This window comes from Chenopodium quinoa, unplaced genomic scaffold (genome assembly GCF_001683475.1).
Source record: "Chenopodium quinoa cultivar QQ74 unplaced genomic scaffold, ASM168347v1, whole genome shotgun sequence".
NCBI classification, from domain to species: Eukaryota; Viridiplantae; Streptophyta; class Magnoliopsida; order Caryophyllales; family Amaranthaceae; genus Chenopodium; species Chenopodium quinoa.
Window position 1 is genome coordinate 421,488 of NW_018742730.1, and position 26,458 is coordinate 447,945.

The following is a 26,458-nucleotide window of genomic DNA, read 5'->3' on the forward strand; positions in this document are numbered from 1 at the left end:
TAAAACTTGAACTAGTAATTCCTTATATAAATAAGACTATGAAAACTTGTGTCCAATAATAGAATGTTTCGGTTGGTAAGTGGTTTGAGTTCTAATAGATTTAGATGTTTATTCCAATTTGGATCATTGTCACATCTGATCAAATAAGTTAATTTCGATTAAGGTAATAAAATTTCTGGTTCATACGAAGTTAGCTAATTCGAGTTATAAGTCATTCATTGTTCGAGTTCCAGTTGTATATACATACAAATCATTGCAAGTTCAGATGGTTTCTTAATTGGACCAGGTAAATTTTTGATAATGCAACTTTGTAGCAGGTTATTAGTTGAAATTTTGGTAACTACAATCGAAATTGTTCCTAGTTGACAAGGCCTTATTATTATTGGACTTTTTAGATGTTTGAAGTACATGATGTTTTTGCTCACCCCTACCATTAACCCCATCACATTATTCAAATTATACGCAACACTTCCACCACATCCTACAAGTTAGTGCTTGTTCGTTGTCTTGTTTTGGCTCAATGTCCACAATTCATTCACTTTCTCAACTCTTGATCACCTTCCTTATTTTGCACGCATCTCCCTTTTTCCTTCTAAACTAAATTTTGTTTATTTTCATTGATAGTGATTTTGACGGCGGTTCTTCAATGTTTATCATTTAGGCTCACAAAAGTTTTGAAGCATTAACTGAGTGCTAATTTGTAGATATCAAACATTTTTTTCCACTAAATAAAAGTACAAAAAAAAAGTAGAGGATTACATGTACGTACTATCTCCTCAAATGAAAAGATTAAAAGTTTAGATCAGCGTCTTATCTTTAGTGATTATAAGTTTATAGCTCGTCTATACCCACTTCTATATTTTTTCCATTTTTACATGACTAAATACCTTATCATATCTTTAATGTGATTAATATTAGTCACTAGATAAAACGAAAATTCTACTATGGTCCACTTTATTTGGACCATCACTATATTGAATTATCATTGACCGATTATTTATTTATTTTTTTACCTTGGTCAAACCTTATTTTTAGTTATTTCCTTTTTTTAATTCTTTTTTTATTTTCCAAAATTTAATTACTGAATTTACGAAAATCATTTTAATTACATTTTTGAAATTTAATTATTAAAATCAGATTTTAATAAAATAAAAAAACGATTAAACTAAAAAAATCAAAAAAAATTGTTCATCAATGTTCTTCATAGTTCATCAATGTTCTTCAAGTTTTTTCATTCATGGATGAGATTAAACACAAACACATGATCTATGTCCATTAAATTCACTTGCGCATCGAAAGCGAATAACAATATGGATCGATTCAAAAAGCAAATGCGAAATTTTAAGATATCAAAAAGTTGTAGTCGTTGCGAATTTGGGCAGCGATTTAAATCTCTAAATAATAGGTTTGGATTGTACTAAATCAGTCAACGTTTGCAAAAACGGTGATTTTATATAATCGAAATAACAATTTTTAAGTTTTACGATAATCGGGGTTTGTCATGAACATCTGAAAAAGAAATCGCATCATTATTTTTTCGAAACCTTGTTTGATCCAAAAAAAGGGAAATCGAAATTGAAATCTTGTTTGTGTAAAATGTTTTACCCAAATAAAGGATAGGACATTACCTGTTATGAAAATTGTAATTATTAAAAACATATGATGACATCAAGTTCTTTTGGACATTACCATTACTGATTTATAATTCATTAATATCTTGTTATTTTCTTAATTCGGTAATCTACTTTCTTCAAGATAATCTAATTAGAAAATGTATGATTTTTCTTTGAAACACTGTTTGATCCAAAAAAAAGGAGACCGAATTCCAAATCGTATTTGTGTTTAAGGAATTTACCCACATACGGATTGGACATTACCTATTATATACATTTTAAATATTAAACGACTATTATCATACGTTATGTTAGAAATAACCAATTATTTTAAAGTACTTTACGACCTTTGCAAAATATTTGTAGCTAAACATGTACAAAAATTAAAATGAATCTATTTTAATGATTATATATATAAAAATAAATATAATGGAATCAATATGTTTTTGGATATCTTTTAACATTAGAAATATTATTTACAAAAATTTCAACCACCAATTATAATAAGGATATTTTTCTAATTTCTTATCTTATTATTATTGTATATAAGATTTTAAAATCTGTATATTTTTCAAATTTCAAAAGATTATATTCTAATATAATCTAAATATTAGAATATATATCTTATTGATTTTGTCAACATATCTTATGATTTTGTATAATTATTGATTTTTATCACGCCTAGAATTATAGTAATATATATTTTTAATAATAAAATAAACCTGTAATGTTTGATAAACAATCGTGTAAAATGAATTTAAAAAAGGATAAAATTTAGTAAATGGAATATTAATAAATCTTAGGATAATAGATGATTTACTTTCCCTCAAATTTCAGATTTTCATGAGATTTTGTTATTTCTTAACGCAATTTGATTAATAGAATCTTAACAAAATCTTAGGATAAAAATTTACGTACTTTCCCTAAAAAAAATTAGGACAATACCATAATTTAATTAAGGTTTATGATTTTAAATCTATCTTTTTTTTTCAAGGAAACACTTTAAGTCTTTTTTTTCTAAAATAAGATCATATTTTCTGATTTTTTTTTTTACATGCTTATCGTAAAATAAAATCAAAATGTTGGTTTCCCTCATCTCCACGTTAATGCATAAAGTTGGAATTTTCACAATATCTAAAATACATATGGTCATTCGTCAAACTCAATAAACTTTCTTTTTTAGATAATAACCAAAGTACACATAAGTTAAAACCTGAACTATAAACAGATCACAAAACTCACACTTGTGTTCTACGTATCAAACAAGGTTTATGAGAAGAATATTTTTTAAAAAAATTGCGTCTTCTTCCTCTAATCGATTTACTCATTATATATCTTTATATCCTAAAATTGCGTCTTCTTCCTTTGACCAATTTGCTCATTATATAGGTTTGGACATTAATTTTTGTTTTTTGGTTTGTGTAATAATTTGAAATTTAAACCATCTTTCTATAAGCTAAAAAAAAATCTTATATTTAAAGCAACCAATCAAAATTGAAATTTAGATTAACAATGGAATGTGTTAGATTTAAGATCTATTTGAAGACTATTGCCTATATGATGGCTGTTGATTGTTTATTTTTAGGAAATATTGTTATAAATGAAACATAAGTTATCCCATATAAATTGTCGTCCAAATCTTTTTCAAATATTCTATTATAATATTTAACGTACTATTTAGGAAATAAATCAATGATATACAATAGTGTTGTTATCAATTAATTTTTATGACACATAAAATATAGACTATAAATTAAAAATGAAACTACACTAATAAAAAAAAGATACTCGCGGAGTCGTAGTACTAAACATTGGGTAAAAAACAAAATACAAAAAATCACATTTAACATGTAACGCTATTTTGACAAATAGGAAATAGAATATTTTCCATTATCATTAATAAAACTAGAATACATGTATATACAAAACAGAAGCATGATATGTCCTAATTATAAAGAAACAACTAGCAATAGTAGTACGTATTTAGCCTAAATATAAGGGGTTGAATATTGGCTTTCCTAATTTATAAATACAAAAATATATTTACTATATTTAACAATTTGTCATTGTATTCTTTCCAAAAAAAAAAAAAAAAAAAGGTTTGCCATGTAATTGCTCACCTCCACATTTTTTTTCATTTGGTTATTATATGGGATTCGTCCAATATTAGGATATGACATTACTTATATATTTAGAATTGGTCTCAATCTCCTTAATTATTGTAAAATTATAATAATAATCGAAGACGGTTCATTATTTAAATTAATAACAAACTAGTATCCAAGTAATCCAACCATTGGGTCACACGATAGATAAGAAGATAATCATCTAATTTGACAATTAGATTCCATTAGAATAGCTCTAAAGGTGGTTTGATTGAGAGTTAAAATTTTGAGGAATATGCATACAGAAATCAAACCACAATAGCTGATATATAAGTGATCATTGATACCAAACTTGGTATATGTAAATTGTGACTTGGCTAGTGAATGAGGACTGAGGACCACGATCCTATTTGCTATCAATTAAGAAAAATATTAGGATACTAATGCATGCACAGTATGAACTAATTATTAACAATGTCCAAAATAACGTATGGTCGTAGACCAAATAAACAATAATATTGCTTTTTATAGGTAATGTCCTATTAGCATTTGGGTTAATACCTTATATGCAAACAGAATCGAAAACTATATCTTTTTTTTCGGATCAAACAAGTATTCCAAAACAAAAATCGTTGTCTTCTCCAATTAGCTCACAAACCCAGATTTCGAAAAAATTGTTATTTTTTTATTATTATTTTCGCATACATATAATGACCGATTTTTCATCCCTTGTTTGCGATTATCCATTTAACACTTATTGTTTTAGGATTAAATACAATCCCAGATTCATACATGAATCCAAATTTCGAATGAACTCTTCACATATAATATGTAAATCGATGCATATTTTCAATTTTCATTGATGTGCGAGTGTATTTACGGGACAAATTAAAGATTACCATAATGGTAGTTAATCTCATCCATGGATAAACAAACTTGAAGAACAATGATGAATAATGAAGAACATTGGTGAACAATTTTTTTTATTTTGATTATTTTAATTTAATGTTATTTTTTTATTTAATTAAAAACTGATTTTAATAAATAAATTTTGAAAATCATAAAATAATTTTCAGAAATTCAATAATTATATCTTGGAAAATAAAAATTGAATTAAAAAAGGAAAATACTAAAAATAGTGTTTGACCAAGGTTAAAAAAAAATTAAAAATTCGTCCAATGATAATTAAGTATAATGATGGTCCAAATAAAGTGGACCATAGTAGAAACATCCCTAGATAAAAATAAATAAAAAAATAAAATAGTAGTTGCTAGGCAAAATCTAGTTGGAAATTGATCAAATATTGTTCGAGAAGATTTGAAATGAAATCAAAACAAATGATAAGTTGTTTTATTATCGATCATTATTTGTTATTTCATTTGAAAAAATTTATGTAGATTGAAATAATAGATGTGATAGAAGTTCATATGACAATCTTTAGCTAGTTAAATGTAAGAGATTTAGGGACACTAAGTGGTAGGAAGGATAATGTATTGATATAATTGTAGCGTGTTTCTCAAAAAGGGTGTAAAATCCAATTCTGGACAACTGAAAGATGAAATTTTAAGAAACTAGTATAGTATAGAGTAAATATAAATTTTTTAGTTCATCTGTCAATTTTACAATGGATATACTCAACACTTCTGACAAAAGGGTAAAAACTAAGGTAATCATGCGATTAAGAAGCATTGAGGAGATCACCAAAAATTTGATTTCGACTCCACATTCCAAATGCAAATTTTGTATATCATATATACAATGTGAAAACCCTAGTTGAATATGACTCTAATACCACTTGTTATAAATGGGTGAAAGGTAAAGAGGAGAGAAACACTACTGAATATAATCCAAGTGATGATCATTGGTTTCCAAAATGATTAAACACAAAGGGGGGCAGAATAGTCCCCTTAGATGATAAACTATAAGTCTGTTAATTTATCTTTTGATATGTGGCTAATAAGACTTGTACTTGAAAATTAGCATGACAAAAAGGTGCTCAAATAACGTTAGAGCCTCTTCACCATCATTATTGGAAGAGAGGTAACATGCTTATTTTGTAGTTCAATAAAGCAAACTTAATGATATAAACTTGGTGAGTTTATTGGTGATGATAATTTAAATTTCCTCGTCATACAACTAATAGTAACTTACAAGGTCGGTACCATTGGTTGCCTAGGTTGCTCATTATAATACTCAATTGCACTAATGAAGCTAATCAAGTTTATTTAGTTTGCACTAATGAGCAAATTGGTTTTGCTCATCTCACTCATCGCGGAGTACTTTACATATTTACCTATTTTTTACATGTTAAAAAATTAAAGAGAAATGAGTGAAACCAGTACACTCATTTTTCGCAAGCTGGGAAACATAATTACCAGATGTATACAACAATGTGCAATTGGATGTATAATAAAAATGGACCGATAACTTAATGTCTAGCATACAATAGAAATATTGTACAATTGTACTCATGACTTCTAGTGTCTTATGATAACCGTTTTCAACATAAAACTTATTACAATTGTACTCCACGACTCTATATTACATGTGATCTAGTCAACAAATTGGCTATTTCCTTTGTTAATTTGTGAAAATAATTGAAAATATATTGCAACATTACCGTTTGTAATTTTAATTATGGGATTCGATCTTGATGCCCACTGACCACTGACAAGTAATTCCTATTTCTGTAACCAATGTTAATGATAATAGTTTCACCATACACATATACACATGGCATTTAATATAAATGTCAGTCCATGAAAATAAAAGAAAAATTATAATCCTAGTTGAATAGATTTATTGTTTATCACTAAAAAAGGGAAACAAAAATCTTAGTTGGGTAGATTTAATTACATGACAATTATAGCATTAGAATTAATCACCAATACAGAAGAGCCAAAATTGAATCGAAGGTATTGGCGTCCTTTCCAATTTGTTATTTTTTGAGCTCTTGGAAATATCATTGAATTCTACTCGTAAAAGAATCCAAATTTACCACCAATAGTGATCTTGCGTAGCATGGATCAATCACGCAACTATGCATAAATTTACTTTTTTATGTTTTCAAGTAAACATTTTGGACTTGTTACCCAATTTGACTACGTTTTTAACTTAATTTTAGTGATCAATTTAAAAAGTTAAAATCAAAGTCTTATTTTTGATGATTTTAAATAACGATCTTGCTAACGAGCGCCACAGGGTGTTAGATAAGGATAAATTATATTGGTTAAAATGTTATTAAGTTAGGAATTCATGACAAAATCATGCGTCGTTCAGTGTAATTAATGTTAATTTTACTTTAATATTTGCATTTTAATTCTCTTATCTAACGCCCCCGGGCGCTCATTAGCTTTTGCCTTTAAATAAATATCCTAGTTTTTGAAACTTGGACTCAATTAGTTTCCTAAGTTGCTCATTAATGTAACAATAGCACAAAATAAAAGTAACTCAAACTTTATGAAACACCTTAAAAAGTAATTCAAACTTTTATAAATAATAAAAGAAGTATAAAAATTGTGAGACACATCAATGAGTTGTATAAACAATAGGGTAATGTTATATGTAACCTTAACAAGCATTTAATATTTTTTCTACTCGTAATTTGGTATTAATTAAGGAATGCATCACAAAATCACGCATAAATATATAAGTGTAATTAATAACCTAAGCAAGGGTATCATTTTCCACTTCAATTAAGTAGCGCAGGGAAGGGGGTTTGGGCAAGACGGGGGTGATTGTGTTATATTTGCTTGAGAACCCTATGAACCAAGAGCAATCTTACTTCCTTGTAGTTCCTGCTTTAGTAGCTACATTGATTGAACTCCAAGCTTCATCAGTGTTGATTTATCACATAAATTGGTTGAGGTGGCTTCCACGACCCATTACTGCTTGCAGAAGCTACTTGCTTCCTCTTATCGGCATGATGTGATTAGTTAATTTATTATTAGTAATAAAAAAGACGAAAAACAACCCAAACATGAATTACTTTAGGTATTTTTAAGAAGACATGCACGCATGATTAAGTGTGTACACCAATCCATTTTTAACATAAAATAATTTAAAGCAGTACTATCATATTCACGCCTATGATCATCTTAAATTGATTCAATGAGATGTAATTTTAGCAAGTTATCCTAGTTGAAAAGAATTGCAAAGTGCAGAGTCATGATCCTTAATATAGTTTATGAATCTATTCAATTTAAGAAAGCTTAAATTGGTGCCCTAAGGTGTCCTTAATGTTCGTTCCAAGTTAATGGAGAGAAAGGCGCAAAGGTTGTGTCAAGACAACTTGATTGTGGACTGGTGATAAAATAAAGGTCTCCTTACATCTTGTAATTACTGACGACATGTGAAGGTAATTTATTGTAAAATCACTTTAATCAAATTCTACAATTACATTTTTATCATAAGTGAATTTATTAACTGATATCACTTGTTAACTAGCTAAGGGACGAGGACATATCAAAGGGCTAAGGGTTGGTTATGATGTATTGTTGAATGACCGTGATTTGTTATAAGAATACAAATGGATATTGCAAACTTAGGGCCTGTTCTTACAGTTTAATTTCAGTTCAGTTTACTTCAGCTTCAATAAGTTTAGTTCAGTTTCTAATTTCTTTCTCTTATAAACAATTCAGTTCAATTCAATTTTGTTTAGTTCAGTTCAGTTTAGTTTCAATCAGTTCAGTTCAATAAATCAAAACAGACCCTTAAATATACTCCATACATTTCAAATTATTTTGATGGTTAGGTTAAATTAATTTAATTAAGCTAAGTTTCCGACTCGCTTATGAACTATATTCCACACTTTTATTAATACAAATTCAAAACTAGAACTCGAATATTTATTATCTTAAATTAACGTCATTTCAAATTTCATCTATTACGTTTTGGCTATCATCATATTCCCTTGTTCATATGATTCATCAATTCACTTATATTACTCACTCACTCCACCTTCATGATCTCTCTTCTACTCATCCATTATTGACAAACTAACCATATATAGATATCATGCTATGAAATAATCTTACAATCACTTCATTATTACAAAGTTCACTCTTATTAAATATTTTTAAAAGATATGTCGATCAAACTTGTAACACTAAATTACTGAATTGGATGAAACCAGACTCTAACCTCGAAAGTTGAGCCATGATACATACCCCAAAATACAATCTACCCATAAAATGATAGTGTCTCAATACCATCATAATTACATTAGTATTGCTAATAATCTATCTCAGCAGATGATTGTATAGCAGGAGGGGAAATGGTAAGGTGGAGCATATCATGTGTCTAGAAGTGGCCCCAAAATGCAGTGCACGTGCTTCCCTATAAAAAGCCACGTCATTTTGGAGGGCGTTGATGATGACGATGAGTGGCCACAGATCTGGCTCTATTCCCCTCACACTCTCTCTTTTCTTTTAACTCCTACACTCCGCTCACTGTTACTCCCCCACCATTTCAGTCACCAAACTTTATATAAAATTCCTCAAAAATAGAGAGAGAGAAAAAAAAAATCAACAAAATTTTAAAGAAATCCTATTCTCTTCATAAAATCAATGGGAGAGGTTTGTTTATTTATTTATTAATTTAATTTCAGTCATCAAACTTGGATTTTCTCTTATTTATTTTTATCAACAGTAAATTAAAATGATTTCGTATTTGTTTTTGTTTTTTTGGGTGTTAATTGATTTGAATGGTTTTTTATGGTTTGTTTTGTTCAGGAGAAGAAGAAGGCTGAAGGAGAGGAGAAAAAGGCGGAGGAAGGGAAAAACCCGGAACCGGAAAAGAAGGCGGAGAAAACTGAAAAGGCTGCTGCGGCGGCGGCCGCAACGGAAGAAAAACCAAAAAGTGATGAAAAGAAATCAGAGGATGGAAATAAAAATGACAAAGATGGTAAAGATTCGAAAGAAGAACAACCACCACCTCCGCCTCCGGAGATTGTTTTGAGAGTTTACATGCATTGTGAAGGTTGCGCTCGCAAAGTCCGTAAATGCCTTAAAGGCTTTGACGGTATGTCAGTGGCAGAGTGGCCTTGATCTAGTAACAGTCCGTTACTATTATTAATACTACCTCCGATTTTTTTTCATTTCCAATATTTCAAAGTTGCAACTAATAATAATCGGAGTTAGTATTTATATATTATTTTTAATATTATTATTTCTGAGATTCAGTCATGTGTCGCTTTGATTCGATTAATTGAGCTTTTATTTCGATTGTTAGGGGTGGAAGACGTGACGACGGATTGCAAGACACACAAAGTGGTGGTGAAAGGAGAGAAAGCAGATCCGCTGAAGGTGTTAAGTAGAGTACAAAAAAAGACGCATCGTCAAGTCGAGCTACTTTCGCCGATTCCGAAACCACCCGCCGAAGAGCCTAAGAAGGCCGAGGAGAAAGAAGCACCTAAACCAGAAGAGAAAAAGGAAGAGGTGTAGTATTTTCATTTAATTATTTTATTGTTACTTTACATTTCTTTTAATTTGTTTGGATTTTCCTAAATTAACTATTTTCCGTTATAGTGTGACTTTTGTGTAGTTCGATATACTCGCATTACTTTTATTTTCTTTTTAGCTTTATTGCAATTGGGCTAATATTATTTTAATTTGGTTAATTTTAAAAGTGTTTATTTTTGTATTATGCAGCCAAAAATAATAACTGTGGTGCTCAAGGTTCACATGCATTGTGAGGCTTGCTCCTTAGAGATCAAAAAACGTATAGAGAAAATGAAAGGTGATTCCCTTTTTCTTTTATTATTATTATTATTATTATTATTATTATTATTATTATTATTATTTCCCTATTATAAACCAGACATAAAATCTTGGTTCATGTAACCGACCCCATCGTTAGGATTAAGACTTGAATATTGGTCTTATTATATCCGAAGTGTATCATCTTTTATACACCACTAGTATTTTCATATCAACACTTTTTGTTGGGCTACAATTACGAATTTGCCAAATCAAGTATTTTTGATATGAATTTTATTGTTTCTCGTTGTAGTAATGATGTGATTTTCTGTCAATGAATATAAAAAAATTGATGTGATTTTCTATTCCTTGCATCAAAATGAGGACATTCTTCTATTTTTATCTATTGTTTAACAACTGAAGAAATCATGATTAGTTAATTGGTTAAAAATTGATTCTTAATTCAGCCATACATTAATTTAGTCAGTGATTTGTTTATTGAATAAATTATTGAATGATTTCAGAGGTCGAAGAAGCAACCCCAGATCTAAAGAACTCATTAGTGACGGTAAAGGGTACGTTCGAGGCGGCGAAGATAGTGGAGTATGTATACAAGCGCACCGGGAAGCATGCTAGCATAGTGAGCCAAGATCCTCCTGCGGAGAAGAAAGAGGATGGGAAGGGCAAAGAAGGGAAAGAAGAAAAGAAAGGGGAAAATGATGAAGGGAAAAAGGGTGAACAAAAAGGGGAGGGGAAGGGAGACAAAAAGGAAGAAGCCGGTGGTGGTGGCGAAGGGGGCGGGGGAGGAGAGGAGGGAAAAGGAGTAGCGGGCGAGGGCGATGGGGCGGCCGTGGTGGTGGAGGAGGGACCTAGGATTGTAGAATTGAAGAGGAATGAGTTTAACCATTACCCTCCTAGGTATGCATTGGATATGTATGCATATCCTCCTCAAATCTTTAGTGATGAAAACCCTAATGCTTGTTCTATAATGTAAATTTTTACTTGTAAAACCAATTTATGGGGACAAATATTTAGTTGATTTTACTAGTACAAGTATAATTTTGGGATATGTAAAAAGAAAAAAAAAAAAAAAAAAAAAAAAAAAAGGTGAGGGGTGGTGGCCTAGTGGTGAGAGGAATGGAAGAAGGGTAATTGTGTAAATTCATAATTCGCCTTTTCTTTTTGTCTCTTTACATGTGCTCTTTGGTTAGCAAGCTCCTTTTAGTAGTTTAGTATAAAATCCATGCAGAGAAATCCTAGAATGAAATTTTTGGTGAGGACCTTTTGTACCTTTTTGTTGTTTATAATAATGTAGTAGAAAAATAGAAATCAAAATAATGAGTTGTGTAGTACATATACTACTAATAATGTAGTAATGTATTATATTAACAATGAGTAAATAAATAAGTATTTATAGTACATACGTAACATACCACTTGGAATCCAATTTGGTTCTCCAATGCAAGCCTTACTGTTGTTTTAGCTATATTACCAATTTGATATTCTAGAAAATCTTAATGCTTTTATAGATTATTGAACTAGTTAAATATATAACATGATCATAAGATTTAAGTTAACTAGGTTATCGTTGTTTCTTGTAACTTGATTTTTGTCTTCTATCGTTATTCGACGAAATTAACATGATTAAATGATTAACATAATCATGGAGGCTGTATAAAGTTTTTCAATATATATACTAAAACAATATACCCTTAAGATCAGTTTTCAAAAAAAAAAAAAAAAATATACTCTTAAGATCAACATCCTAATCAAAATCCTTAGCTGATGGTCGGAGTTGTCAAATTGGTCTATAATATACTTTTAAGATCAACATATATTAATCAAAAATCTAAACTGATGGTTGAGGGAACGTATTCAGATTGGTGTAAATTCTATCAATATCGAATTGGCTTTCATTACATTAGCCGTATTAGGAAGTAGAAATAAATTACGAATCAAAGGCAACTAAGACACAAAGTACAATAGAGGGATAGTTAAGTGTTTCTTACAAATTGGAATCCTAAGCATTAGCATGGCAGTTAGTTGAGTATAGTTAATTTAGTAGGCAATCTAGACATAGTAGCATATTTTGAGAATCTTTGGTAATTTATTAATATGTACCAAAGGAGAAACTGAGAAAGAGATGGGTCCCTAAGATTCAAGTGGGGGTGGAACTGAGCTATCTGCCTTTGCTCTCTGGTCCCAAAATACCATATGGTTTTGCAACTGCTCTCCATTTCTTTTTGAACTGTAGTGCATTAGGGTTTTTATTTTATTTTATTTTTTTAATTGAGATGTTTATAATTTAATCACTTCTGATTAAAAGTGAAATTTATTAGAAATTTACATCTATTTCAATGAGGTGGACACCTAATGATTAATACTTAATGCATTTGTTCGATATGTTATATGTGCCAATCCCTTCACCCCTTATGGCTCAATCAGACCCGAACGTCTTCGGGCCGTTGGATAAGCATTTAAAATCTTGCTAAAGTGGCATTAATTTGGGAAATCATGAAAAAATCACGTGTCGATCGGTGTAATTAATATTAATTTTAATTTAATCTTTCTAATTTTAACTACCTTATCCAATGCTTGATAATTAGTGGTGTAAAATTTGACTCGATGGACCCAATCAGAAACCGATTTGAAATAAATTAAATTCAGAATATAAGTTTTATAAACACAATAATTTAGTATGACTTAATATTAAAATTGATCCGATTCAACCCGACTTGACCCATCATTAAAGTTTACCTATACACTTGAATTGACACCTCTATGCGTAACTAAACATGTATTTCAGTTGTCAAGATCCTACCACAATTTTACTCATCTACAAACATTAGTACCTAACCTGAGATTTGGATTGGTGACAATTTTTAGGTCTTAGAATCATACAAAATCCAAATTGAGATCTTAACGACCATGGTCCCTAACTTTATATCAATTTGTGAATGAGTGAAATACTTATACATTTTTAAGGGATGTATTTATTTTTACTCTTTCTTTTGTTTGCTTGATGTGTGTTTGTTCCGTTATTTCTTTTTAATATTATTTCACTAATATTTGGGTCTGAGCAATGCCTCGAGTCGTTATATGATGAGGTTAATTATTAGTGACTCCATCTTCTCATTATTAAATTTACTTTTTATATTGTCATTCATTACATATTAATATTTTAATTTCAGAAGAGAGCATAAAAGTATGTGGTAGCTTTGCCTCAAAAAAGCTTTATTAGCTTGGTATGAAGGCATGTAGTGTTAGAATGGGAGGTTATATGGTTCAAATCTTGTATGACGAGTTGCCTACTAATAAGTTTATTTATTTAATTTATTCTTCTATTATATGTTTACGAGACTTTAAATGTAAATCAAATGGGCGAGTGTGTCATGTGATAGACTGATAGTAGAGTTTAATTGAGACAGCTTTAAAACCATAGTGTAGAAGTATAGATGTACAACTTTGCGCAACAACTTTTATATTTACAATGATAAACAATAATAATCTTTGCAATTAATACTAGTCTAATAAGATTTTATATGAGTATACATACTACTAGTTCTTTTCCCGAGCAACGCTCGGATATTCAAAAGGATTTTTTTTTTTTATAAATTATTATAAATTTGTACGAAGTATCTATTTATATTATCTAAATATTATAGATTAAATACGGTAATGTAGAGTACTTATCTCTAATTTTAGTTTGCTGAAATGTTATGAATTTGAAATTGAGTAAAAATTCTTTTTTTAAAGTTGAAAACGAACAATACATAGATTCAAGTGATTATATATAATACATTTTATAGATTAATGATTAAATTTTTTTATTTATTTAAGTTGTTATTATTGTTCTATCTTTCAGGTTGTTTAGGTTGTCTATTCACTTTTTATTTTTATTTTATTTATTTATTTATTTATTTTTATGATTATTATTAGCTATCTTATTTTGAAAAAAAAAAATTTGGCGGAATTTTTTTTAATGTGAGCGTGACACGTGTATTTTGGGGGAAATGCTGGTGATTACTTTAGTATATACTCCATAGTATTGATTGATTATATTATATATATGGTCACTCAATGTCATGTTTTCTGTAAGGGAAAAAGATTAAGAAACAAAGGCGTTATTATATTATTTGGAAAATGATTTATACAACTTTATGGTGATCCATGGGTGTTGAGAGAAAGATTGTACAAGAACTCAATAAGTCTTTCCTCTAAATTAGGGCCTCCGTTCCTATTTAATGAAATGAACTAAACTGAACTCATTGAGGTTAAATTGAAGTAAACTGAACTGATTAAAGCTAGCTGAATTGATTTAATTAAAATTAAACTGAACAAAATAGACACTAGTAATATAAAATTTCTTTATTTATTAATTTTATCATTTTCGAATAGTAAGCATATTCAAATGCTAAATATTTCATTTAGAAGGAGAGGTATCTGATTTGAACTCATAATTTTCTTATTATGTTAACTATTTTGATACCAAATTAGAGAAACTAGTCAATTAACGAGTTACTCCCTCCTTCCCTAAATTACATTCCTCTTTCTAGCATTTATTCCTCACATAATAGAGAGAAAGAGGACTATAATTTAGGGACGGAGGGAGTATTAATTTAATGGTTGAAGTCCATGATAGTTATATATTGTAGGTTTGTAGCTACAAGCCTACAACTTCACAATCACCAAGAGATTGAGTTTTAGAAAAAGGGTCAAACTTGTAATTAATATAATCCATTTTAAAATTCCATATAATACTTGAAAAAGAAAAGTAGAACTAAATTAGCAACAAAGAATGATGTAAAATTTAGGGACGTCGGAAGTTTAATACTCGTAGTATTAATTACATAGAAAAGTGTAATGAAGCAATAGTTGTCCACGAAGAAAAGTGGGGACAAAGGTAGGTTCAGAAAGCCATGATAGATAAAATTAATGCGATAGATTTTACTTCATTGTCTCCATTCTTATAGCTTTTATTTTATAGGGTAATTTCATTCATAAAAAAAACAGAGTGCTCTGTTCTCTTGCTCCCTTCTTATTGCAATTATTAGCAACTAGAAATGGTAGAGCTTCTGCCCACCAGACCTTTTTTTTTTTTTTTTTTTTCAATATTTATTTTTATTTTTATTTTGAAATGGATATGTCAATGCATGGGTCTACTATACATGTATTTTATTATCTTTATATATACCTTTGTACTTTTTTAAAAATGAAATTATGAAAGTTTGTCTATTATGTGGTACTAGTACTATTCTTTTTCGAAATTTACCTTATGTTCAAAATTCAAATATGAAATGTAATGAGTTACTTTGTTTATGGCGTTTAAGAGCATCTTTATTGGTGAACCCAAATAAATGGTTTATGGGTCACTATCATCATTTCTCTCTCATTCACATCAACCCAACAAACCATTTACAATATTCACTCTTAACAATGAACACTAAACAATGGTTCATCATCAATACTCCCTACCCCACCTTATTTTATTTTTGTAAATATAATCTTTTTTGTTTCATAATTATAATTTATTAACCCGATGTCAATGTAATTAATTGACGTATTTAATATTTTAATCGTGATTACTAATTAAGAAATTATCGCATTTTTTTATCAGCTTTTTAAAAAACTAATTCTTGTGATTAATATTTTTTAAACAACAACGCAGCTAATTTTAATTAACAAAAAAAAAGAGGTACAAATCGTGATTACAGTTCTACAACTATAATCTAGTACATTTTATTTAAAAAAAAAAAAACAACTACACATCGTTTTGTAAGATGTCCTTAGGGATAACCATTTGTTGTAAACCTAGTTGCCTAAGTTTTCGTTGTTACCAAATTTATTCCATATATGTTCGACCAAGTCGTTTTTTAGCTGCAAATGAGTCCGTTGATCCTCAATCTCTGTTCTACGAGATAAGTATAAGCCGATATCCACAATACGATCAGTACGGTACTCGGTAGTGTCCTCATTAGCGTTGCCTCCAACATTCATAAACTCATTGGTATTAACGTTATTTTGATACGTCTCTCGTTCATCTTCAACGATCATATTATGTATTATGATGCAGGCGAGCATGATATTGTGGAGTATGTCGGTATCCCACGCCAAAGACGGCTTTTTAATAATGGCAAAACGAGCTTGAAGGATCATATTTTGACCCAAATTTTTTTTCTTGTTTCTATTTGTTTTGGGGTTGGTATTAGCATCCATAATTATAATTTATATTTGGAAAAAATAAAAATTTAATAATAATAATAATAACGACAATAATAATAAAAATAATAATAATAACGATAATAATAATAAAGGAAATAATAATAATAACGATAATAATAATAAAAATGATAATAATAACGATGATAATAATAATAATAATAATAATATTAATAATAATAATATTGGTAATTATAGAGGGGATTTTTGAAGAGAAAAATATAGTAGAAAGAAATGGATTTTCAAAGTTGAAGAAAGTATAGCAATATGGGTGTCTATTTATAGAGGGGAAAAAAATAGAGCTGTTGGTAATTTTTTTTATTTTTTTATTTGTGTTTTGTAAATATATCCGTTGCAAAATTACAACGGATTTATTTAAAACAGTGACACGTGTCAAGCAGCGGCTGGGCCAAGTGGCGCGCTCCCAGCCGCTGCTTTCTATTTTTTTTCCTGAAAAAAAAATAAAAATGGGTGGGGCCCACAATCCATAAATTCGTCCAAATGCTTGCAGCAGCAATCGATCCCACAACCATTCACTATGAACAATTATAGAGATCACCATTAAGCCACCCATTCACTTGTTCACTCATTGTGAACTATTTTTTTGTTCACCCTTAAGGCTGCCCTAAGGCTCGTGAACAAATTATGTGTACATCACTAGTCTATCATTTATGTATTGAGGATTGATTCCTTTATTAATGTATCAGGATGATAGAGTATTTTCAGGTATTCAAGGCTTCTAAACAAATTATGCTTACAATACTGCTCTACCCTTTTATGCACTAAAGATTAATTCCATCATATGTTCTTTCACATGAGTGTCACTTAGGTTTTCATGTTGATGCATGCAACATAAAGATTTTCATTCGCGGAGTTCAAATCTAACTTTGAATAAGATGGAATGATGAGATTTGTACCTGTAACCTTTTTTTATGCGATCTTTTTGTCAAGGTCAAATTTGACTCTAATACCATGTTAAAAGATCAATTCAATCAAAAATTTAAGTCTAAAATTAGAATTCCAATGTTGATTTTAACTTAAGGTTTTGATATGATGATTGGTTTAATACTCTATCACTACTTGTAGCTTATGTCCTTAAAACTAATTCATTCCTAGGGAGAGAAGTAACTATAGAAGAAAATAGTTTATAAAATATATATGAACGGAATAAAAAGAAGCAACTAAGGTCCTATAAAACCCTTTGTAACAAACTTTTGTAACTAACTACTTATATAGTTGTCAAGCTTCCAATTACATGCATGTGTAGTAATGTTTGAGTTGCACAATGCTGATTGGTTGTAGAATTGTGGTCAGCTTTGATTGGTTGATAATGCTGCATGGACATTATGCCTCCCTTGATCCGACTCATCATTTCACCAATTGTGTTACAAAAATCCTCTTGATGCTAGTGCTAGTGCTAATGTGCTTTAATGTAATGTATATGAGCTTTGTACTCTATTGAACTTGAGTGAATATAACCCTCTTTGAAGGAAAATTAAAGAAAGGGCTAATAAGTATTTCCTTATGGATGCTATTTCGAATTTCAATACTACTCAAAAGAGGCTATTAAAATATATAAGGATTAATTTGTATTTATACACTACGTTATAATTCGACATCTATAAATCCACAAACCAAGCATAAATTATAAACTGTAATTGTGTCATAACTCAGCAAAGGTCACCTATTCCTAATCCTAAAGGAGTGCTTGTTTAGTGAGAAAGGAGGAAGATAAAAGGATAAAGGGGCGAGGATAGAAGATATATAGTGTTTGTTTAAAAGGATCAAATATGAATTGAAATAAGATAACAACAAACAACCCCTATATCCTAGTTCTTAAGCTAGGGAGGAGGTTACCTTATAAAAGAGTGGGATAAGGATTATATTTATGGAAAGAAACACTGCTTATTATAGAAGGGAGAAAAAGAAATTAATTAGTAAGGTTTAAATAAGAACTTCAGTCTTTATCTTTCTTATCAATTCCTTGTCTATATTCCTACTCTGCTAGCTAGCTCCCTCTTATGAGTGACTAAGCTCTTACGAATTGTTTGGTCATGATGGGGTTAAGAGGGAGTTAGCAGCAGCCTAAGAATACAAGAGAACGTGTATGTTTATAGGAAAAAGCAAAATAAGTTAAAAACTTGATATGTCTAAAGATTAAACCTAGATTACTTAGGAAATGAAGTGAATGGAGAGGAATTAATAAGGGTTACAAGAGGAATTAAGGAATACATAGAAGATATTTATAATACAAGTCTCCTTAAAAAAAGATGCATCTTTTTGGTATGAGTAGCAATTCTAAGTAGGAAGTGACGTCAAAGCCATTTAAAGCAAATTTTCAGGGTTTCTAGAATTGGAGACACGCACAATTTTAGAAGAATTTTTAATTTTTCCATATAAAAATTAAAAAAAATTCAGTTTGAGGAGAGAAGCATTTAAAGAATCAACCAAGGTATCTTAGGTATGCATTAATTTTCATTGATTATAAATAATCATGTAAAACCCTAGGATAGTTACTTGAAACGTGCATGAACTACAAATGTGAAATACATGGTGGAATGGAGAGAATAGATTTGAAGGAGCAATAATACACTAAAAAATAGAGCACATGAATTAGTTCTAAGTCTTGGCATATTCTATACAATGATAGATTATAAGATTGTGGATGATGCATACATTCGTAACATTGTTGGACAAAATGCATCATAGATTATAGTATCTCTCAATCATTTGCGTCACATGCATGACTTCTGATTACATGCATTGTGCTACGAATCTACAATGAGTAAGAGAAAACTTTAACTGCCAATCTAGTTACTATAATTTGCTCGTCTAACTTTTTTATCTTACCTAAAGACCTCCTACTTTCAATGGCGTAATTGATTAGGTTCTTTGACTTGACACTTAAGTCAAATTATCATTCAATTCGATCATTGACACTAGTTTAAGGATCCAAAGGTTGCTATCTTATGAATGCCACGTGGCCTACACTAGAAAAGGAAGAACAAATTTTTTGTGAAGAATTAATCGATCCTGTAGATAATTAAAGCTGCTTTCTTTAATTTGATTGAATTTTTTATCTTACAAACACCTATTTATCTCACTACAAAAAAATGTCCATATAGAAAATGAATTCTAGCGACGGAATTTTATCCGTTTCTAAATTAGAGACGGAATCAAAAAATCCGTCTCTAAATTAATTTAGAGACGGAATTTAAAAATCCGTTTCTAAATTAGAAACGGAATTAAAAATTCCGTCGCTAAATTAGCAACGGAATTGAAAATCCGTCTCTAAATTAGAAACGGATTTTTTTCCGTTACTAAATTAGCAACGGATTTTTTTTCCGTTGCTGAATCTAGCAACGGATTTATTTTCCGTTGCTAAATTTAGAGACGGATTATTTTTCCGTTGCTAAGTCAGCAACGGATTTTTTTTTTCCGTTGCTAAGTTAGAGACGGTTTTTTTTTTCTGTTACTAATATGAGCGACAGATTTTTTATTGCGTCTCTAGATAATTTTTAAAACTAATTATGTAAAATATTACATTAGAGACGAAGTATGTAAGTTAAATTCATCTCTAAACTAGAAACGGATTTTCAATCCGTCTCTAAACTAGAAACAGATGTTTAAATCCGTCACTAAATTAGAAACGGATTTTAAATTCCGTTACTAAACTAGAGACGGATTTTAAATTCTGTCTCTAATATTTCTTTCATTTATTATCAATTATGTGCGTAAAAGTAAACAAATAATATTTGGTATAGTTGGTAAGAGTTTCACTATTTGACATTGAGGTCACGGGTTTGACTCCTACTAAGTGAGATCAACACAAATAGCAGCTCTTTTTTAGATTCAAAATTGTTTTTTCCGTTGTTGAATCTAGCAACGGATTTATTTTTCCGTTGCTAAATCCAGCGACGGATTTTTTTTTTTCCGTTGCTAAGTCCAGCGACGGATTTTTTTTTCCCGTCTCTAAATTCATTTAGTGACAAGGTTTTTATCAACGGAGTGATTCCTTTGATATATCCGTAGCTAGCTATGTCCAGCGACGGATTTTTAGCAATTAGCAACGGATTTCACCTGTTGCTAAAAGGCCAAATTTTTGTAGTGTCTATACTAATATATTAAAAGGCTTTATTAAGAACGTCTCTGTGTCACGTAAACCACGCCACGTCACCTACTCCATCTCTCATTATGCCACATCACACTACTCAATCTACGAGTAGAATATTGCTTCATATAAAGAAAGTGATGATAAGGGGTTCGAACACCCAACCTTTTATAAGAAAGATAGTTACTTAACCATTTAAGCCAATTATAAACTATGTTGTAAACATAAAAATAAATGTAAATTTGATAATCACAAGGTCTAACTAAAGTAGCAACCGATGCAATACCCGGGCTACACACTAGTTTTTTAATAAAAAGGATGGCTAAATTTGTACCAATATTAACATGAGTTCAAAGTACTATTAAATAGATAATAGTATCATTAAATGTTGTACTAGTATAAATATTTTTCTAATCGTACAAATAAGTACGTAAATCAGTGCCGTCTTGGACATTTTAGGGCCCGGAGCGAAATCTTAAAAAAGGCCCCTAAATTATGAGAATGTTTCATAAATTTTTATATTATAAAGTTCACCAAAATTATTGTTTATAGTTCACCAAAAAATCTAAAAGTACAAACAAAAAGATAATTAAGCAAATAAACCAAACCCTGCTTTAGTGCTTCTTCATTTCCTCCATTTGAACCCCAAAAAAATCACTTAAGCTAAATAAGTTAATTTTTTTATTCATCTTTAGATTAAAAAGAAGCAGTTATACTTGTCATTAGTACTACAATTTATCAAAGAATAGTTTTTTTTTTTAATAAGATATCAAAAAAAATGTGGGCCCCACAAAAGGGGGGCCCTAAGCGATCGCTGGCCCTGACGTAAATGTACATCAAATATTATACCACTGTGAGATATAATAATACTATTAAGCTAGGACAACCTATAATCTAATGGTATAATATACATGCATAATAATACACAAAATTTACCATTATAACTATAAAATATACCTCTATGAATGTCAAATAACTATTTTACCCTCCTATGTGTTTCCACTTGGCATTCATTTGTTATATAAGTTAGGTTAGATCCTGTGCCATGCACGATAGTTTTATAACATTCAACCGGTAAGGATTTTTTTTATATTAAAAATAACATAAATAAAATACAACTATAACAATCTAATCTAATCTAATATATATATATATAAAGGGGAATTTTTTCCCGAGTTTTTAGAGAGTCACGTACGATTTAATTTTTTCAGCGCGCCATGTAGGATAATAAATATTAGTGGTAGCCAGCTAAATACGAGATTATTAATTTCTTTTAGAATTAAATAATTTAAATGACACGTAAGCAAAATTGGCGAATGAGATTTTCCGGTTTAAATTAATTAAATATAAAATATTATATTTTGATATTAGGAATTTTATCTAAATATATAATTTTAGCACATAAATATATATATAAAAAATTATTTTAAAAAATTCAAACAAACCGTGCATCGCACGGGTTTCATCTAGTATTTATTATATTTTATTTTGATTAAATTATATAATGAAATAAAACATGAAATATAACGAAAGAGTTGATTTGACAAATGAGTATATTAAAACAAAATATTAAACCATATGGGTGTTTTAATGAGTATCAAATTTCTTTTTTATTAATAAAATACTTCCCTAATAAGTAAGAATAATAAACCTGATTTCGTGAAATATGATAATATATGAAAGTATTGGAGATATAACTAAATGAATGAAATTTTAATTAATCAATTTTTCTTACACAATAATCTATGTTGTTATATACTTCCTTCATTTTGTTATGTTCTTCGCATTAGAATTAGGCAAGAAACCAATTAAAGTATTAAAAAAAACTCGTTTAATAATAATATATGTTCATTTGGTTATGTCGTGCTCTGTTTGTTCAAGGGTTTTTACAGGAGATATTTTCGGTGATCACGCAGTGTCGTGTGCTAGTTTGTGAAGGAGTTATGTTTTCGATAAGTGCAATTACTAGATATATCAAGGATCACGATTATGGAGATAATTAGTTCATTCTATAGGGTCGTCAATGTTTGGTGCTAGATATGACAATTGATCTTTGGGCTAGCTTAATGGCCCAAAGCCTTATAGAGTGGATCCTACAAGGTCACACATAACAGTATTGGGTTAAACAAGTTAGAGACCCATTATTGGGCCTCATGAGGTTCATGACATACCATGTTGATGATTGGGCTTGGATAGTTAGAAGAGTCTAATGGGTTTTGGACTTGACATGGTTTTATTTCTAGATATGATCTATATATAAACCATGCCTAGGGTTGCATGACTGAACAATTGACATACAGTGAATTGTCACACAAGCAACCAAGTTTCCTAAAACCCTAACTCTCTCTCTCTACTCGGCCCTCTCTCTCTCCTCCCTGTCCGTACGACCCTCCTCTCTAGGTGGCGCGTGGGTGGTGTTGTGGTGTGTTCGTGGCTCAAATCTCCGTCGAAGGTTGATTGAAGTGTTCAGTCACAACTAACTAGCATTAGTGGAGGTTTAATCCGTGCTCGTGGACTAATTAAGTAGAGGAATCACACGTGGGGTTCTTGTTCTCCTTATTGTTCTTGTTCGATCACTTGTGGAATCACGCTTCAAAGGTATAATTCTTACTTCTTTATGTGTTACGCATGAGATCCTTGGTTTAGGTGCTTTATGAATATGATTCATATATTCTTTTCCGCAATTTAGTACCTATAGTCTCCTACAGTGGTATCACACTACTACAAAAATGCTCAAAGAGACCGTAAATAAGAGACTGTTTTAGTAGATAACAGACCTCTTTGTTTCAAGAGACCCAATATTACAAAAAATCGATCTCTTTGGTATTGTCTTAAGAGGTAAATATTTAACGGAGACCTTTTAATATAGATAACAGGTCTCTCTTGATTTTTTTATTTTTAACTTAAAAGGGAGAGACATGTGTTAGTACATAACAGGTTTCTCTTAATTTTTTTATTTTAAATTTTAAAAGGAGAGACCTGTGTTAGTACATAACCGTCTCTCTTTTCTTTTTTTTATATAAAAAAAAAATGAAAAACTTATTAGGAGAGACCTGTGACAACTTAACCGGTCTTCCTAATCTACAAATAATATAAAAAAAATGAAACCCTAATAATTCACAAACCTACATTCATCCGCCGCTCCTACTGCTTCTCCTTCTCTCCCTCCTCTTTCTTTCTCCAACTATTTCTCCTTCTCTTCCTCCTCCCTTCTCTCCCATGCAACAAATGAATTCACCACCACCACCATGATCTACTTCCTCCTAATCTATCTCCTCACCCGGTTTATATCCGACCAAGTCGAGTGAAAGTAATGACCCGCATCCACCTCGCTCTATCAAATCCACCATAACAAGACAGTAACTTTAGAGAAGACGTCATCGGAAGTGAGTCAAGCAAAATATCAACATTTGGCAAGTTCATTGGCTACAACAGATCGATGAAATCGAATTTCTGTAATAAGAGAGACAAAAATGGGAATTCTAAGCGCAATAACTGGTAAAAAAATAACTCCATCGTCAACAACAACAACAACCAATCTATATTGATTCCTGCTCCTCTTGAACCCCATCAAATTAAAGCCTAATGTGTCGAGGTATTCTCGGATATTATTCTTCATCTTTTTCTTGGTTTGGGTTTTTAATTTGATTAATAAATTTCAATTATTTATTTATTTATTATGAATATCAATTGTTTATATGGGTGAGTAATTTTGCGTTTTTTTTTTTCTGGGTTTATTTTGGTAGAGGCAACTGTTATATGGGTGAGTAATTTTGCTTTTTTTTTTTTTTTTTTTCTGGGTTTATATGGGTGAGTAATTTTGCGTTTTTTTTTTTCTGGGTGAGTATTTTTATGGCTGCAATTGCTTCTGTTATTGCTACTGTTACCGTGGTATGTGTTTAAATTCATAATTGTTCATTTTTTGTTGTTTAATTTCTTATTTTAGTGGAATTCTCAAGTTTTTGTATGTTGTTAGTTTCATGAAATTAAGTTAGTGGGTGAATTATATTATGTATAGTTGAATATCCAGAAGCATTGCAACAAATTTTAAAGAGAATTGAACCCGAATTTTTTTAAATTTGTTTAGTGTTCATCGTTTTAATGTTAAGTTGTTTTCTGGTAAGTTCTTAATAATCTTAATTATTATTGATTAATTATGTGGTTTTTGCTTTGATAGATATGCTGCTTTCACAGGAAAAAAAAAAATCTCGAGACGAAGAAGTTGGAGTACTTAAGATTAGCTACATTTTATATGTTAATGTAATTATTTTTGTAATGATTACAATAATTTGTATACGAATTTGGAGTACATTATTTTCAAGTTTTCTGTATTTGATACTTGTAATTTTCCAACAATTTTATATATTGTAATTTAAATTTTAAAAATTAAATTAAATTTGATTAATTTTTTTTATTTAAAATGAGACCAAAGAGACCCGTTATACCTAAAAAGCGGTCTCAACTTCCTCTAACAAAGACTACCTAATTAAGATAGGCGGTCTTAGTTTTTTGAAAAGAGAGACCGCTTTTCTCATAAAGGCAGTCTCAACTTTCTCAAAATTGAGACCGCTTATCTTCAAGAGGCGGTCTCAGCTTTCCCATTCTAGAGACCGCCTTTAACAAAGCAGTCTTTTTGCCAAAGAGACCGATGTGCTAGAGACCGCCTCTAAGGCAGTCTCTTTGGCTAATTCGAACGGGTCTCTTTGGCCAAATTTGTAGTAGTGTCAGTTAGCCTCTTGCAATTACATATATTGAGTATTAATTCTTTGATAATCCACAATTTTAATTCAATTAGGAGGGAGAATAATTTAATTATGGGTCAATTATTATATTAAATGTGATTTAACAATATAGAATCATTAAAAGTTGTTTAATTTGCTCCATATTAGCCTTAATTTGATCAGAAAATTGCCCTAATTAATTCGAAAAATTCCAACCCCCTCCCTATTTTTTTTTTTCAAAAACTTCGAACCCTAATTTGTGAAATTTGTGTTTTGGTTTTGATTTAATTCGATAGTTATATGTTTATAGAATTTAATTCATTTGATTTCATGTTAAATTATGAATTTTTCATGATCAAATTATTTAATTTAAAAGTTAAATTGAATTGGGGATTAAATTCATGAAGAACCCTAATTTTGAAATTGAATATGATTTAATTTAAAAATTAGAAGGACCACATTAATTTAATTTTAATAAAAATGTTTTGTTTTAAATTAAAAACAAAAAAGGGTTTTAGGTGCGGCAGTCGCGGCTGGGTGGCGCAGCCACGACGACTGCCGCACCGGTGGTGGTCCGGGAGGGAGGGCGGGCTGGGTAGGGGTCAAACAGGGGTAGTGCAGCAGTGCACCACCTTGTTGTGTGTGCTGCTGCTGCTGTCCTTGCGTCGCTGCAGGGCAGCGTACACTGCAAGGTGTACGGCCAGTCGGCCACCGTGGCCGGCTTCGGCTGACCACACCATGGTGGCTGGTGCGATTTTCAAAAAAAAAAATTATTTTATTTTGGATAAAAATCAGTTTTTCAAAATTAATTTTTTTTTAAAAGGATAAGTTTTGATTTTGAAAAGATAACTAACAAAGTTAAAGCGGTTAATTTTGTTAAGATAGGATAATTATGGAGCAAAAGATTCTATTTGGATAATAATTGATTAAAGAATGTGATTATCCCATAATTATTTTAGGATACTTGATTTAAAATATGTGATTGGCAAGT

General features: G+C 30.2%; 1 protein-coding gene and 1 long non-coding RNA gene across 2 annotated transcripts; both read left to right on the forward strand.

Moving 5' to 3' along the window:
* The first annotated feature begins 9,013 nt into the window (after positions 1 to 9,013).
* On the forward strand, positions 9,014 to 11,837 carry LOC110723380 (heavy metal-associated isoprenylated plant protein 7-like). The gene is made up of 5 exons (XM_021902723.1): positions 9,014 to 9,294; positions 9,451 to 9,739; positions 9,950 to 10,155; positions 10,369 to 10,456; positions 10,941 to 11,837. Exons 1-5 carry the CDS (start codon positions 9,286 to 9,288, stop codon positions 11,408 to 11,410), a joined length of 1,062 nt encoding a protein of 353 aa, XP_021758415.1. The 5' UTR covers positions 9,014 to 9,285; the 3' UTR covers positions 11,411 to 11,837.
* An 11,647-nt stretch (positions 11,838 to 23,484) lies between these two features.
* Positions 23,485 to 25,065, forward strand: LOC110723381. Its single transcript, XR_002511717.1, has 2 exons — positions 23,485 to 24,341; positions 24,924 to 25,065. It is a non-coding gene; the product is annotated as an uncharacterized LOC110723381 (long non-coding RNA).
* Positions 25,066 to 26,458: the final 1,393 nt, after the last annotated feature.

Coding starts and splice junctions, on each gene's coding strand:
- LOC110723380 (XM_021902723.1), top strand. Junction 9,740..9,949: donor ATGCCTTAAAGGCTTTGACG/GTATGTCAGTGG, acceptor TTCGATTGTTAG/GGGTGGAAGACGTGACGACG. Junction 10,156..10,368: donor CAGAAGAGAAAAAGGAAGAG/GTGTAGTATTTT, acceptor TGTATTATGCAG/CCAAAAATAATAACTGTGGT.